Below are 16,938 nucleotides of genomic sequence, written 5' to 3'. Positions count from 1 at the left end.
CTAACACTCGTTGCCAAAGGGGTTAAGGCTCCTAGGGGGAAATGGGACGCTGAGAGGTGAGTGTATTGGGGAAGAAGGAACAGGACATCTGGGTTTGTTGACCGGTCGTTCACTCGTTTCCGAGTGAACCCCATAAACTATGTTCAGAAGGTTTTCTAGGCACAGATACTCAGTGGTTTGTCATTTCTATTAGCTCATTTTACAAATGACGAAACTGGCAAATAGGGTTATTTCCCACACAGTTAAGTGTCCAAGTTAGGGTTTGAACTTAGATTTTCGTAACTCCAGGACCAGTACTCTTATCGATTGACCCACCAGGCTGCTCTACCTCTAAGAAAGAAGAAAATGTGGCCTTTTATTTTTCTGGAGCCAAGAACTTCCCAGATCTCGTACCTAAAGAAATTGAATCGGAAGATGAGAGTGGGGCATGGGGGCAGGGGGTTTGCAAAGCTAGCCGATGTCTTGAGAAAATCACAACCAGGGAGAACTGGGCACAGGTGCAAAGCTGACAGGCGTTCTTAGGTACCTACTGTGTTTAAGGTACTGGGAGTATAAAGACTAAACTATAAACAAGAATTGACGTTCTAGGGGAGTGATGGGGTAGCTAAAACTCACTGAGATCTGTAGGTGTTCTATAATTCCAGGAGGAGGAAGGCAATACAAGGATAAAGGCTAAATGGAGGAGGCCTCTGAGGGAATTTCAAGAGGTACAGCGCAAAAAAATGCATCCAGGGTCTGTGTGCGGGAAGGCTGAGACAGAGAAGATAGAGTCCTTGGAGGAGTTTAATGCTAGTAAATCCAAATAGGTTTGTTGGAGCCAGATTATGAAGGGTATTACATAGCAAGCTAAGGAATTTACAAATTTGCTGGAGGAAGGAAGGAGCCACTTCATCTTCCTAAGTGGAAGAAATCACAACATGGTGAATGAAAGAAAACAATTTGTAGTCGGAGGACCAGTTTGTCATTTACTACTCATGAGATTTTGGACAAATTGTTTCTCTTTAATGGATCTAGATTTCATCTATAAAATAAGGGAGTTGGAAGGGATAGCCCAGAGGGAGGTGACTTCCTAAGTCCTTTCCAGCTTTAAATATATGATCCCATGAAATGGTTAGATTTGTGATTTAGGGAGAAAAGATTAGAAAGGGGAGAGACTGGAAGCCTAAGTCCATTTAAGAGGCAGTTGGAATAAGGTAGATGAGAAGTGATGAGGGTGACGGATCTGATAAGGTTCATGTTCATGTTTCATTAGTACTTAAAAATTTGCAGTGTTTTGCTCCAAGTCCTATAAGGTAGACTGTGCTGTATTATTGCAGTTTTCTAGGTGAGGATGCAACATATCCATGAACATTGTCCATAAACACTTATAAAAGCTTTCTAAGCGTCAGAAACCTGAGTCTCCTGCCTCCAAATTTTGTTTTATTTTCATTATTGTACCGCTGCTATCAGGGAAACTGAAGCCTACAAGGAGAGAAGTGAAATGCAGGCCTCTAGAACTGAAAAACCACTTGCCTTATGAGAAAGGATTGAGAAAGGATTGTTTGTGGGGCATATTCTTATTTGTAAGTGAAGTAGGAACCATATGGGATAGGCATGCTGTTGCTGTACTAAATAGAGACCCTTGAATCATCCTCCTTCCTGCTTTTTTACCTTGGATGCCTAGGAGAAGTTCAAAAGGAAAGCAAAAAGTTAGAAAATTGTTTCTGAGACTGGCATCTGGATCCTCATTTTTTTTTTTTTAATCATAGGGATTTGAGAATAAGAATGAGAACCCCAAGTGGGTAACTCAGTAGGATAGGGAAATTTTCAGAGAAAATCCCAAATCAGGAGACATGTAATGCCCCTAAAATCATAGTTCTAGTTTAAGCTATTTAAAATTTATGACAATGCAATTTCATCAAAGTATTTCCAGCTTTCCAATATACTTAACCCTCAAAAGGATTAATTTAGCAAGGTTATAGAGATTAAAGATGGTTTAAAATTTTGTTTTAAATTGCTTTAAGATTTTGGGGACACTCTGTCTATATTGTTTCAAACATTAAAACAGGAGCACCTTTTCTGTCTTTCAACATCCAAGTGGCTACAGGATTTTTGAAAAGGATTTTGTCCAGAGTTCCTACTTGGTCATTCACCAAGCATCAGAGAATCCACACAGATGAAAGACTCTATAAATACTCCGACTTTGGTAAGAACTTCCTAGAGAACTCATACCCAGTCACTTACCCATACATCCAAATAGTTTAAAAATCCTGGTAATGGGGGCCGCTAGGTGGCGCAGTGGATAAAGCACCAGCCCAGAAGTCAGGAAGACCTGAGTTCAAATCTGGCCTCAGATATTTAACACGTCCTGGCTGTGTGACCTTGGACAAGTCACTTAACCCCAATTGCCTCAGCAAAAAAATAAAATAAAATGAAATAAATCCTGGTAGTGATCACATTATCTAAAAGGCTTTTCCCAGAATATTAATATCATATTGAGTGATCATATTTCTGTCAGTCTGTAACAACTTTTAACCCTAGCCATAATCAGAAACCCTACTTAAACCTGAATGGCAAAGGTTTCCAAGTTGCTTCAGCACCAGTTTTCCACATGAGGATGCAGCCTCCCTAATGGCTAGAGCATATGAAGTTTCTACCCAGTTTTGTCAATACCAATGCTTCTACAGTCAGTCAGAAGATCTACAGATGTCTCAATTGTGGGAAGTACTTTGGAGGTAAGCTCTCCTCCAGCACAGATGTGTTCATAGTGGCAGGAAGTCTTAGCAAAGGAACAAGACTGGGAAATTAATTTGTCTTAGCTTTAGGCCCAGTTACTGTCTGCGTTTGAGGATGTAGTGGCAGGGTGAGTGAATGAGGTTTTTGGTCAACTTGGCCCTTGTTTTGCATAAATGTGTCTATACTAGGTAGAAACCCCACATCTCCTGAATATAAGAAAGGATTCTTGTATGAACCCCGTTCTCTTTTTGCATCAGAGGACATACCTAGCGAAAAGAGATGACAAGAGTCTCCACTCAGGGAAAACAAAGTATAGTGGGGTCCAATTCCAGGAACATTGTATTATTTGGAGCTCTGGGGAAAGGGAGAGTTTTGTGGGACAGTAAAGGAGGTATCAGTCTCTGGATATATCCCTTTGCCTGGTGTGATGGGAACTGGCTTTGGGACCCCAACTTCTCACTTTTTTTGCCCAACTCTGAGATGGTAGAAAATAGACTAGGTATGGCATTTTAAAGGAGTTCTGGAAATTCACAAACAATGAATACTAGGAGCCAGTTTGCTGGATGCCTATATCCATGCTTTGTTAGGTTTGGCAGATAAGACCTTTTATCATAACACAGTCCAGTGCAGTGGCTCCTAGGGAAAATTTCAAACTCATACTTCAAAGCACCAGTATCATGGGATACTTATGTCAGTATAAAGGAGAAGCTTATTGTCGACTACTTGGTAGAAGTGTTTAATCCTGGAGTTTGAATTCAATCTTAATAGTTAATGGGATGAAAGTTAAAGGGGAACAGGTGGGAGAGACTCAGAGAATTGCACTAATAGGTGTTCATCCATTAGCTATGGACTTAATATTGGGAGGTACCATTATAGGATAAGGAAGAGTACAACATTCCTGGGCTTATGGGTAAAAATGTGTTTTCAGGGAGATAAAGGATTCATCTGCCAGTTGAGCAGATAGTCTTAACTCGGGCCTCTGTTCTGCCAAAGTTTGACCTCTATTGTAGGTTGGTTCTTAGTCTATTGAGGGCCTCAAGAGTTCTGGCAGCATAAAGTATGGGAGAGGCTGGAGGAAGGAAGAGCTACTTCTCTTCCCTCCTTATCTAGGTCGCTCTCCTGCTTAGGCTCCCTATTTTCTGTTCTACCAGCTTCAGAAAGTTCAGGTGAATTTTTAAATTCTCAGGTGATACCTCAAAACTTAGTCAACCTTCATTTCCCTTTCCAAATCATTAAGTATTCCATTGGATGTAATATTAAAGGAGAATTTTTTTTTTGTTTCCATCTCTACTTTAAAACATTATCCTTTAACATCCTCCCATTCTTGTTGCAGTAAGGAGGAAAAATAAGACAAAACTAATTGAAGGGGCTGCATGGAGAGGAAAGAAACTAAAATCCCCACCTATACTATTAAGACAAAGAGTCAGTTCTTAGGGAAACTCCTTTACTGTCCTCTACTGTACAAAGGAGGGAGATCCTGGCCCTAACATAGCCAGGAGCTACATATGTATATACACCTTTGGCTGTGGGAAAGGGAAGGGAAGTTCCTCAGTAGGAACTAGATGAAAGTTCAAGGATAGGATTACACTCAAATCTGGAAATTCAGGGATACTAGGTAGCCATCCAAAGCTGGACCATTTGGCAGTAGTTAGAGAAGTGGCTTTGAAGATTAATTAAACTCCAGAACAGGCAGTGGTCCAAAGGGTTGTAGTCAGGAAGACCCAAGTTAAAATTTGGCCTCAGACATTGATTAGTTGTGTGATCCTGGTCACACCACTTAATCTGTTTGCCTTAATTTACTAGAAAAGGAAATAGCAAACCACTCCAGTATTTCTTCCAAGAAAACCCAATGAACAGTATTGGTATTCTATGGCCCATGAGGTTAGAAGTTATGATACTACTTGAAAACAACAGACTCCAAAAGGGAGGGAGAAAATAAACCTCTTTTTTCATTAGGCTCTCAGGGAGTTGGTAAAACAATTCTGTTACACAATACTGGCTTTCTCAAACCATGCAGGAATGGGTTCTCTATCCATCTGTAGGCTCTTCCTTTCAGACTCTGGCTCTAATCCTGGGCCATGCTTGGATCTTTGGTTGCTCCTATCCCAATATCCTTAATTTATCACCCACATTCCTGGAAGATTTCTGGGTAGTGCTGGAACCCCACGGGGGGATCCAAGTCTCCTCGGACAGAGACAAGTTGCCTAGATAGTACCTCAGCCAACTGGCCACTTCTGCCCCTGGCACCAGGCCGATGGATCCACTGATGTTTGGCTACAGCTGACTTCTGGCTGAATCGTCTCCCACACTCAGGACAGGAATAGGGCCGTTCACCACTGTGGGTTCGTCTGTGAGCAACCATTTCTGAACTCTGCCGAAAGCAACGACCACAGTCAGGACAGGGGAATGGCTTTTCCCCTGTGTGGGTACGCTGATGACGCCGTAAGTCTGAAGCATGGGCAAAGGCTCGCCCACACTCAGAACAGGGGAAGGGCGTCTCGCCACTGTGCACACGACGGTGCTGTGACAGGGCTGAACTCTGGCTGAACCTGCGGCCACAGTCAGCACACTGGTAGGGCTTCTCACCGGTGTGGACACGGAGGTGAGTAGTAAGGGCTGATCGCTGAGTAAAGGCCCGGCCACAGTCGGGGCAACGATGGGGCCGATCTCCCCGGTGAATCGCTCGGTGTTTGCTCAGTGAAGAGGCCTGGCTGAAGCCTTTGCCACAGTCAGGACAACGAAAGGGCTTCTCCCCAGTATGGGTGTAGATGTGCTCCACTAGTGTGGAGCGCCAGGCAAAGTGCTTCCCACACATGCTGCAGCCGTGGCGTTTGTCAGTTCTAGGAGTTGGAAGGTTAGCAGGCAGGCGGCTTGTGGGAGGGTGGCCTGGACAAGAAGCAGAAGGCTTTGCTGGCTGATCCTTGTGTTCCCATGTCCTAGTTGTGGGCTGTCCAACATCTTCCAGGCTCTTGACCACGGGTCCTCCCTCAGCTCCAAGCAATTTCCTATTCTCCTTGTTCATGTTCTTAATACCTGCTATAAGAAGACTAATTCAGACTCCAACTTATTTTTAAAAAATTCTTACTGGTGCTATTGACCTTATCCTATCCTCCCCCTCCCCCCATCACCCCTTATAATTGTTTTATTTTGAATCTTACTGCCCGCTGTGTGACAAAAATCCTTTGGGTACACAACACCCTCCACTAGCCCCAGCCCAGAATTATTTTCCAAGTCAGATCTGATGATCTGCCGGCTGTCAAGGGGAAGAAAAACTTGTGTCTCCGGATTCCAAGACCAGCACTCTGCACCTACGGCTCACCTTCACAGGTTACTGTCTTCTCCCATCCACCCTCGGGAGACCCGGCATCCGAATCCCAGGCTGCTGCTTCCATCCAGGAGATGAGCGCTGGTTTGGGACCTGGAAATCCTGAGGCGAAAGATGGATACGAGATTATGGAGGAGGGCGCTCCCATCTAGAGAAGATCTGACTCCTCCCCACCCACACCCACTCTCGGCTTCTCTGCAGCCCCCAGATCCCTGGCCCGCGGCCGCGCCCCTCACCAAGCGCGCCCAGGTGGCCGTAAGTCTCCCGCATGACGTCCCTGTAGAGGGCCCTCTGCGCGGGGCGCAGCTGTCCCCACTCCTCGGGGGAGAAGTACACGGCCACATCGGCGAAGCTCACGTGGCCCCGCGCCCCCGGCTCGGCCTCGGCCTTGCTCATCCTCCGCCGCAGAATGGCTGAGGGTATTCCCTTTAGGCTTCAGCTCCCCCGGATAGCCCTGCCTTGCCCACGCAGGACGGGGAGGAACTGAGGTGACCAGAAGTGTTTGCTAGCTCACCGCCATGACCAAGCTGGGAGAAGCCTGTGGCATTTTACTCTGTTCCCTCTGGGTAGGAGGTAGCTGGGGGTGGGGGAGTGGAATCGAAGAATGCCCTCAGAAAAAATGGCGGCGCTCCAGCTTCACTGCTCTTCCGCCCCGGGCAATGGGCGCCTCCCCCCCTCCCAGCAACTGCGTTCAGATATTGACCATATCCAAGATGGCGTTACTCTGCTTCAGTCTCTCCTAGCGAAAGTTCACGATCATCGAACGTCTGTAGTCTAGCGATGCCGACCAACCTGGGGTGGCGCATGCAGATTAGAAGTTTGTGGAAACTTCTTCGAAAGACCATTTTCCTGTTCCAGGAATAGCCGCAGTATGGGAAGAAAGAGTGTGACTTTATCAGGGTTTCATCAGCGGGTGTCTGCTCATAATCTTGAACTTTGGCTATCTGCAGCAGATTCTCTGATTCAATCTTCCCATTGTACAGACGCAGGAAATTTAGGACCAGAGAGGTTATGCAGATTCAAGAATCACACAACAAAAACAAGACTCCCTCAGTTTCCATTATTTCAAGAAACCCGCAGCTCGAGAAATTTTGGTGTCTGGCTGCTGCAGATTCATCGTAAGTATGCAGGAGTAAAAAGAGCTCTCAAATATAGGGTCCTTCAAAACGTTATACAAAATATAGGAATCTGATACTAGCTACTGCAAGGGAAACCAGAGGAGACAATCAGAAATTCATTGGCTGAGGTTAGGGATGCTTTGAAAGTAACACAAATTAATTTCCCTCCAAGGTTTTCATAAGACTTGCTTGATAGATAGCCTCTAACCTTAAAAAAAAAAAAATGCATTTTCTGCAAAATGCAATAAGACAAGGTGTGCCTGGATAAGTTTTCAAACTTCAAAGGGATGAAGCTAGAATAATGGTTTGTGGATAATGGCATTGGTATTTTGGGGAAGGGTACTTTTACTTGGCATTTATGTTTTGTCATATGTGACACCCAATTAATCTTGTGAAGCTGAATGAACTGAATCCATCTAGCTCCTATCAACATAGGGATTTTCTGATTTCATTTAAAATTTATTTTTCCAAATACATGCAAAAATAGTTTTCAACATTCATTTTCACAAAACTTTGTATTCCAAATATTTCTCCCTCTCCTCCCTCTTCTCCCATCCCAAAGATAGCAACCAGTCTGATAAGGTCAAATGTGAACAAATCTTCTAACCATATTTCTATATTTGTCTTGCTTAGCAAAAATAAATACTATGCTTTGATTCACATTCAATCTCCATAGTCCTCTCTCTGAAGGCAGATGGCACTTTCCATCACAAGTTTATTGGAATTGCCTTAAATCACCTCATTGCTGAAAAGAGCCACTTCCATCTGATTTCATTTTTTAAAAGAACTTTTACTATCAGACCCTGCAGAGAATATGGAGCCAAGTCAGGGGAACAGAGGAAACTAGAGTTAGGGGAAGAGGCTTGAGGAGGCAATCCAAGGCTTTAATACTTGGCAGAAAGCCACATGGCACAAAAGGGGGTATGACAGAGGCAAGAAAGGATCAACACAAATTATCTCTTTATTCTTCAGCCACTAAGGTTATAGGGAGTAAGATTTGTTGCAGACTTTTTTAGGTTTCTTCCCTGTCATTAGGATGCTTTCTGTTGTCTTTGTACCCTGGCTCAGCTTTTTTTTTTTTTTTTTTTTTTTTTTGTCAAGGCAATTGGTGTTAGCAGAACAAGTGGTAAGTGTCTGAGGTAGGATTTGAACTCAGATCCTCCTGTCTCTAGGGTCATCTCTATCCACTTCACCCTCTAGTTGCCCCTTGACTATTCTTTAACCTTTCTCTCCATACCAATGAGGTCTCTGGGTAGTGTGGAAAGCTTGGGGGTAGGAGGTGGGTTCAGGTCATTCTGGGCAGGCAGTTCTCACACTAGTTCTTGTTCTACTCTGTTCTGAAGCACTAGGTTGGTAAGCTACTGGTGTGCTTCTACAGCCCATTTTTCAGACTAGAAGTAAAGATGGGGCTTCATGGCACTGCAGATCTAAGGAGATGTGCTGGATGGCTCTGAACCGGCTCCACACTGCATCCACATATAGGGGAGCCCTCCCATGTGCACTCACTGTGAAATCAAACTGAAGGGGTTAAGGAGCATCCACAAACTGTGGACTTTAATATTTTATCTAATTTGCGGGATTAGGGGAGTTCTTGTCAGGTTTCATCAGATAAAGGCTGACCCAAGACTTTATTCAAGTCATGTCAACATCTTTAATCTCAGGATCTCCTGTCTGCTCCCCCACAGGATCAAACTCTGATTTTTCCATCTTTATATCTTCTTCCTTTGTTCTGGATTCTGCCACCCGCTGGTAGATAGGGAGAATCCAGAATTCAGATCCTCTTCTAGCCATGATGTTTATTCTTGCTTTGGTGATGGGACAGCCAGTCTTCCCACAGGAAGAATCAATAATAGATAGATATAAGGCCTCTGGAACCAACTAGGAGTCTTTCAATCCTGATTGATAGGGATCTCCAAGCCAGTCTGCTTCCTGTGCCTCACCCATTTTCACAGCTAGTTAAAAAGTCAAAGCAGAACTTCTTTAACTAGGGGAGCTGTTCTTCAATTGGTAAGATGGATTCTCTTACCCATAGGCATCAGGAACTGGAGGAAGCCAGAGGGTACCTCTGAGATCAGCTCAGGGTTAATAACTCTAATGAAATTATTTGCCTAATGAGAAATGATTTCATTTAAAATTTATTTTTCCAAATACATGCAAAAATAGTTTTCAGCATTCATTTTCACAAAACCTTGTATTCCAAATATTTCTCCCTCTCCTCTCTCTTCTCCCATCCCAAAGATAGCAACCAGTCTGATAAGGCTAAATGTGAACAAATCTTCTAACCATATTTCTATATTTGTCTTGCTTAGCAAAAATAAATACTATGCTTTGATTCACATTCAATCTCCATAGTCCTCTCTCTAAAGTGAACTCTAACAACTCTAAAGTGAAAGTGTGAAATTGTCTGCTTTTATTGAAAATTGATTATAATCTCAACAAAATAATATACAGAATAAAAAATTGTCTTCAAACTATTTGATTTTATCTATATATATATTCATATATACAAAGTAATACTAGTAACATCTTAATTGTCTGATTTTCTTCTTATGATCACTTTTTCATCTTAGTATGAAATCAAGCCTTATGTAACTTGAAAAGTCCTGGTAGGATGAATTTAGGGACTGATGGAGAGTGGTCAGAAAATAATAGCCTACTTAAATAAGGATATAAACTTCTGACCCCTCTGCATATGAAGTTACGTGTGACCATGCCTTTAGGCACCTCAGCCTCACACATCTGAAATACACTAAGGAATCAAAAGTTAGCTGGCCAAACTCATCTGGACACTGGCATCTCTGGGAGTCAAATGCATATCGTGCAGGGGAATTTTTCTGAGCTTGCCTCAAGGGGTAGACAGGAGACTTTAAATATATAGTACCTAGGTATTTCCACTTTGGACAGTAAGGGGGTAGGGGTGGGGAGAGACACTGGGAATCCTTCAAAAGCCCTCAGGTCACTTGCAATGTTAAGTTTTGGAGTTTGTACAGGTTTTCTGAAAGATAGAAAATAGGAACACCTGATTTACAAGGAGCCAATTCATTGATAACCCAAATTTTGTTTAAATAAAAAGGACCAGGTACAGACCATTCTATCCCAAACTTCAATAGGACTTAGATCAAGGCTCCTTGATTTACTTGTCAAGAGAAGGAGCTCCTTCAGCTTAAAAAAAAAAAAAAAAAAAAAAAAAAAAGGTTAGAAGATAATCTTAGGAGTCTGAGGCTCAGGCAGACATCTTAAGTTACTTTCTGTGACCTCAGGGCTAGATGTGAAACCAACTCCACAATCAGTGCAGCTCGGGCCACCGACTCAGGGATAGCCCGCATGCCCCGCGCAGGTACGATGCTGGGCTCCTGACCTCCTAGCTCGGGATTGCGGCCCGGCGCTGCCACTGTCCAAAATAGGATTTCCCCACGACTGTTTCCTCGTGGGGATTGCATGACTGCAGTGTGTGACGACTGCAAACGCCTCTTGGGACAACTACAAAGATAATATAGGGAGAATCAAGGCATAACGTGGAAACTCGCTATGCCGGTCCCTGCAGGGGTCCTAAAACTACAGCCCGCAGGCCAGATGCGGCAGCTGAGCACGTTTATCCCCCTCACCCAGGGCTATGAAGTTTATTTAAAGGCCCACAAAAAGTTTTTGTTTTTACTATAGTCCGGCCCTCCAACAGTCTGAGGGACAGTGAACTGGCCCCCTATTTAAAAAGTTTGAGGACCCCTGCACCGTTTCTGATTTGTTCTATCCTGGCGAGAAGAGCTAGTTTTCATTCAGGAAATGCTAAGAAAAAGCATAAAATCCAGGTCCTGGAGTTCCCAATTTTGTGCCAACTGGAAAAAAAAAAAATGCAGGTTTTAAAGACACGATGCGGAGATCATGGGACGTGACGTCTGGCGTAGGCGTGGTAAAGCCACGGTACATTTATGGTTTGCGGCGGAAGCGGAAGTTACGACAGCATTCGAGTTTGGAGGACTTAAACCGGCAATTTCTGGTTTTGTAGCCTCCTCCCGCCTTCTCCAATTCATTCCTTAAGGGTCTCCCGGATGCCTCATTCGGTCCTTTCCCCGCTGGATTGGGAGATTTGACCTCGTGGGCGGCAGGGAAGCGGCTGAGCTGGGTTTCCGGGTAGCTGTCTGAGGGAGTCCCGCAGACCGGGTCGGGATGGGTGGAGGACTCGTGGGGCAGCGTCCGCCGCTTCTCAAGGGGAGGGCAGACAGGCTCGGGGGTGCCCCTCGCTTCTTCGCTCCCGAGATCACGTGTCCCCGGGCTTAGCCAGATGTCGCTTAAACTCCCACGTCTCAAGTCATTTTCCCCTTCCTCTCAGTAGCCATCAAATCAGTGATTTTCTCGAGTGGTTACGATCCCATTTCCCACTTATCATTCATTCTTTAGTGAAAATTTGTTTACTCATCCTCATTCTTTCCTCTATTCTGGGGGTAAGTACCCTCCACCCATTTCCGACCCAACTTCGTTCTTCATCGATCCTCAGCCATTTGGACCTTAACTACCTCATTTCTTTTGCTGGCATTTCTGGTCTTTCCCTTTTCACCGGTTTTCCTCCCTACGTTTTAAAACATTTCTTTATAGAATCATAGAAATTATTTCAAAGCTAGAAAGAAACAGTCATCGGAAAAGAAATAGAGAAGCTGTGACTTAGAGTAATTTCTAGTAGGAAGGTTATAATGAGAATTGACATTTGACTCCCTCCCTAGGTTTTTTCCCCCAATTACTAAGGCAAATTGGGAGTGTACTTTAGGTTAGAAACCCTAGAAATAAAGTAAGCAGTTGAAGACTATTGTAAGTTAAAGTGAGAATATAAAGGAACATATATGGAAGATCCCCCAAATTCATTTTGATTTCCTATTAGTCTGTTTCATCATTCCTTAGCAAACATCCAACAGTGATTGTTTCAAACCGTCACTCTTTAATAAACTCTTATTCTTATCCTCCCCCTTTCCTGCTCTGCCACCTTGTTGGGGGGAAAAAAATTGTATCCAGTAGCAGATGTAATCTCTAGTAACATTGAATTCAAAATTTCTCTTTTTATTTCTTCCTGCCTTTTTTTCCTTGCTCTTCAGGCTCAGCTGCAGTGCTATCTTATTTTAAATGTTAATGACTCTTCCACTTGTGTCTTTTGGAATATATCTAACTCATCTCAAGGACCTTTTCTCTCTTCAAGGTCTTCAGTTTCTCTCCCCAATGCTTTCTTGCATCTTCAAGAACATACTCTGGTTTTTCACACGTGAAAGTGGCAACCTAAATTAGGGGCTTGAGGTTTAGAGTTTTTGATGAGAATTTTAATGCCAGCTCTGACCTGTGGGTAAGTTACTTAATTTCTATTGAGCCTCAGTTTTCTCATCTATAAAAAGACTAGATTGGGATAGATGAAGTCACCTAAATTCTCAGCTTCATTTCCTTCAGGAGAACAATAAAACTATTATTTACCTCACAGGATTGTTGTAAAGATCAAATCAGATAATAAACACAAAGTACTTTACAGACAAGTACTATGTAAATGTCACTTTATTATAGGGAAAAATGTTACATTGGTGGACCCTCTTATTTCCCTTTTTTCGCTGCCAAAATTCTCACTTGAGCACTTCATATTTCACCTCTATGCTTACAACCTATGCTTAACTTCCAGAAATATTATTTCCTATACCTACCACTCAATGAAACTGCTCCTTCTTCAAGGTCACCAGTAGTGTGTTGATTGCAAAATCATTTTTCAGCCTCCTTGGTAGGATCTGACATCCCCTTCCAGTGTGATTCCAGCATACTATCTCCAGATTAATCTTCCCAACAGTCTCTGCTCCCTTTATCAGTCTTCTGTTGGAAGGACAGTTGCAATAGTTTCAGCCTCATCTATTCAAATGAGTTTGTGAAGGCTGAAAAAATGGGAAATGGAAAAAGGCAAAGATGTTGACCATATCACTCATTCCTACAAAATTATACATAATGTAAAAGCAACAGCCATAGTATGGAGGCCAAAAGAGGACAGAAACAGCCTTGATCAGAAAACATATGATCTCTTTGCCAAGCAGAGAAGATGTGACAAATAAGAGCAAAAATGGTTTAAAATACAAATTCATTTGTAAAACACTGATTAGTAAGATGGAATATTACAAGAATTTTCTCATAAAATAGAAAAAAGTAGCAGAAGAGAAAAATGCCACAGAAAGCTTAACTTAGGAAGATAAAATTAAAAGCATTATTAATAGATTAAATAGGCAGGAAGTAGATGCCTAGAATGGAAAAAGGAACAGAATAAAACAAATTAATCAAAGTTCTGCTAATCATCTATTTTCATCATTGGTGAGAGAGAAACCATCTCATTTGGATCTTAACACAATATAGGAAAACTGATCTGATGTTTAGGCAGACAAAAAGGTACACATCAAAAATCTGCAATGGAAGTAACACCATATTGAAATTTATGGGAGATCACTTTATCCCAAGTGGGGGGAAAATACAAAAGAGGAAAAAATTATGGATATGAATACCTAAAAAAGGTGAAGTGAGAGATACAGAGCTAGTAATCCACATGATTATATTCTTGTTTTTTTTCTTTTTGGGCAGGGAGGACAAAACATTCTCATTTTTATAAAATCTTTCAGAATGGTACACATGTCTAGTAGGTACCTTAGATGAAAATGAGAAGGGGATAGAAAAAGAGATAGTCCTTTACAGTTGTCCAAGGCAAACCACATCTTTGGAGTTACATGATTGAATAGGGCAGAGAATACAAAAGATTTGTTATGTTAATTACTTTCCCCACTCCCAAAAAGAGTACTCAACAAAAGATAATTGTTTCTTAAACTTTGGCCTCCAACAAGTAGACTCTCTCATACATTAAGATCAGTTTTTCGATAAATGTGACCATAGAGATAACTATTCAGTCACTCTGATCAAGCTAGACAAAAGTTTCAGACCATAAAATATGTCTTGGAACTCAGGTTAAAAGACTCATATACTTCTTTGGTTTTGCCTACTTTGGTAAAAACATAGTTGTGAGTCTTTGGATATTTCCCCTTGCTCCAGGAGTCTACCTTTGTATCTGACTGGCCTACATTAGATGGAAGGTCAAATGTAGTATGCTGCTGTGGAAACAATAGTGGTCCAAGGATAAGGAGAACAGAATTCTGGTTTGTTTTTGCCTGTTAACTTGGGGGAAGTCAGATTTCTTTAGACTCCTGTCTTTCACATCAGCTAAACAGCTCCAAACCATAGCTACCAATTATTCTATTATGGTTTTTCCATCTGTACCTTTATAACTGAACTTCCTCTAGGATGGACAATGTCATCATTACCAGTCGCCTGAATCATTAGTAGTGTTCTAACTAGTCTTTACTCTCTTCAGTGTTTCCTGCACAGAGAAACAAAATTATGATTCCAATATGACTGAACTTCAAGAATTTGATCAGGCCACAGTTCATCCCAACCTATCTTTTTAAGGGTTTACTACTGATGCCCTACTTGAGGCTGTTGTCCCATTGGATATTGTTTCAGTTTCCTGACTCTTCATCATCCCTAGACTTCTCTAACCCAAATGCTTCCCAAAATTTCTTTCTGATTGCAGAACTACTGCCTACTCCAATGTATCTGCATTAAGCCAACATTGAACTGTTCATTCGGTCCTGGATCTCTGGTTTTGCCTTAACCACTTTTCTGGGCCTTAACTCAGAACCTGTTTACTACTGTATCTATCTATCTCCTAACCTGACAACCCAGCAATGGCTCTTCTTTCCCAGATCCAATATCCCCATCTCCCTGTGCACGTTTTCTCAGTACTGCCAAAGATTTTATTCATATAGCGGATACTTCAAGAGCAAGTAGACAGCAGGCTGGACTAGACTGTACTTATTGGATGGCTTCAGTAAAATTTAAGCTACTTTGTAACTCCTATTTGTATGAATGATTTTTTTTTTTTGCAAAGTTTAATTTGAATTCTTTACAGGTATATTTCCCCTCCCTTTAAAAAATATAGAATTATACCCATAAAAGAGATGTAAGGAACTGGCTTTAGGTTCCAAGTCTCACTTGGTTACTCCCTTCCATGCCTTTCAGAGCCTACCTCTAGTACTTTGACCATGATTAGACCTTCAGCTCCTCTCCAATCACTTCTCCCCCATCCCCAGTGAAGTAGATCATCCACACTCCTCAAAGATGTCTGGGTAGTGCCGGAATAGCACAGGAGGGTCACGGTCACCCCGAACAGGGGCAAGTGGCACAGCCCGTATCCCAGGCCGACGACCTCTCCGTCCCCCAGAAGAAGACCGATGGATCCATTCATGGGCTTCAACAGCAAACTTCCGCTTGAAGCGCATTCCACACTCCGGGCATGGAAAGGGCCGTTCCCCAGAGTGCATTCTCCTATGACTGACGAGCAGAGAGGGATAGGTGAAGCGGCGTCCACAATCAGGACAGGCATGGCGCCGCTGGCCAGCCTGAGTGTCCAAGGTGGGTTTGGGGATAGAGGGCTGAGGCAAAGTCTTGCTCAAGTCAGTCTTGGATGGTGGTTCCAAGGATCCATTGCGAGTTGAATCTGCTAGTTTGATGCCAGGTTCAAATAGTTGGCCTCTCACATGCATGTTCAAAGGGTCCCTGGCTTGGGGCTCTTCTCTTTTCTGGTTCTTCTTGTTTACAGTCCAGTTTCCTGCTGAGGGATAAGGAGAATATAAAACTCAGAACCTACCCTTTTCTATTCCACAGAACTTATTCCTGAGCTATGAGAGAACTGCCTTTTGGTGAAAGCCTTCTATTTCTCCCAACTTTGAATCAGTATTCACTTAATTAGGATGAAGAAGCTGAAAGGAGAATCTGTAACTTGGCAGACTGTGGTCTGCTTACTGCTGCTCCGGAGAGGGAATGGCCTTATTATGCTGGATCTGAAACCCTCTGACCCCAAAGATACAATCAGGGCAGAGATCTGCACCCTACTTGGTCCCCACTTGGGACTACTTTCCTGGATGTTAAAACATGCTAACACACCAATTTTAGAAGAGGTCCAAATATGAACTCTTACACTTCAGTAGATCATCTCTTTTTTCCATCTTCCCTATTTCTGCCTAGAGTACCGCAATTCTTCAGTATCTTTACTGAAAATCTTTAACACATTGCTCCCATTTATCCCAAGTAAGTTATGTCAGGGTCTCATTTTTCAATGTGCCCTACATGATTCTCAGCAGCGCTGGTTTTAGTTTCTTGGAAGATAAATAATTCTCTTGGAGGACATTTCCTCCTTCCTTACCTCTGCAAGCTATTCTCAGTTCTCGCCCGCACTCCTCTGGGTCCTGTGCAGCCGGACCCCAGGCCTCTGTCTCTTGTTCCATCCAGGAGATAAGGGCAGGTTTGGGGCCTGGGAATCCTGGAGAGGAAATAGGAGGCATCTAAGAAGGGGCCAGATTCAGTGGCAGATCACGAGTAGTGGCAGCGGCGGCGGCCCGCGTGCAGACGCGGCCGGCCCAAGGGGCTCGGGGATTCAGCCTGTACACTCACCCAGCGCGCCCAGGTGGTCGTATGTCTCCCGCATGACGTCCCTGTAGAGGGCCCTCTGCGCCGGGCGCAGCCGTCCCCACTCCTCCGGGGAGAAGTACACGGCCACATCTGCAAAGCTCACAAGGCCCCACGCCCCAGGCCCGGGCCCGCTCATCCTCCCCGGGGCAATACAGCAGGAGCGAGGGCGGCCTCTCGCCCTCCCAAGTACGAAGCTCTCCCCGGGAGTGGGTACCAACTCCCTGCCTGCTCCGAGGAGCGCGCGAGCATGTGCGCATGCGC

At 43.4% G+C, this 16,938-nt stretch overlaps 2 protein-coding genes across 4 annotated transcripts; both read right to left on the bottom strand.

The window, feature by feature from the left end:
• Positions 1–4,142: 4,142 nt before the first annotated feature.
• Positions 4,143–12,580, bottom strand: LOC127563004 (zinc finger protein 764-like). 3 transcript variants are annotated; one of them, XM_051999184.1, is made up of 3 exons: positions 6,555–12,580; positions 6,035–6,142; positions 4,143–5,751 (listed from the first exon to the last, which is right to left on the bottom strand). In XM_051999184.1, exons 2-3 carry the CDS (start codon positions 6,105–6,107, stop codon positions 4,838–4,840), a joined length of 987 nt encoding a protein of 328 aa, XP_051855144.1. In that variant the 5' UTR covers positions 6,108–6,142; positions 6,555–12,580; the 3' UTR covers positions 4,143–4,837. The 3 variants fall into 3 exon arrangements, with proteins under 3 accessions (XP_051855144.1, XP_051855127.1, XP_051855134.1); XM_051999167.1 differs by lacking the exon at positions 6,555–12,580 and adding an exon at positions 6,277–6,548; XM_051999174.1 differs by lacking the exon at positions 6,555–12,580 and adding an exon at positions 6,277–6,548 and having other exon boundaries at positions 4,143–5,748.
• Positions 12,581–12,666: 86 nt separating this feature from the next.
• On the bottom strand, positions 12,667–16,924 carry LOC127563030 (zinc finger protein 688-like). Its single transcript, XM_051999210.1, has 4 exons — positions 16,660–16,924; positions 16,412–16,528; positions 15,236–15,817; positions 12,667–13,049 (listed from the first exon to the last, which is right to left on the bottom strand). The coding sequence occupies exons 1-3, from the start codon at positions 16,811–16,813 to the stop codon at positions 15,309–15,311; spliced, it is 780 nt and encodes a 259-aa protein (XP_051855170.1). The 5' UTR covers positions 16,814–16,924; the 3' UTR covers positions 12,667–13,049; positions 15,236–15,308.
• Between the last annotated feature and the right edge of the window lie 14 nt (positions 16,925–16,938).

Source organism: Antechinus flavipes, chromosome 1 (assembly GCF_016432865.1).
Source record: "Antechinus flavipes isolate AdamAnt ecotype Samford, QLD, Australia chromosome 1, AdamAnt_v2, whole genome shotgun sequence".
NCBI classification, from domain to species: domain Eukaryota; kingdom Metazoa; phylum Chordata; class Mammalia; order Dasyuromorphia; family Dasyuridae; genus Antechinus; species Antechinus flavipes.
This window is presented reverse-complemented; position numbering and strand designations above follow the sequence as displayed.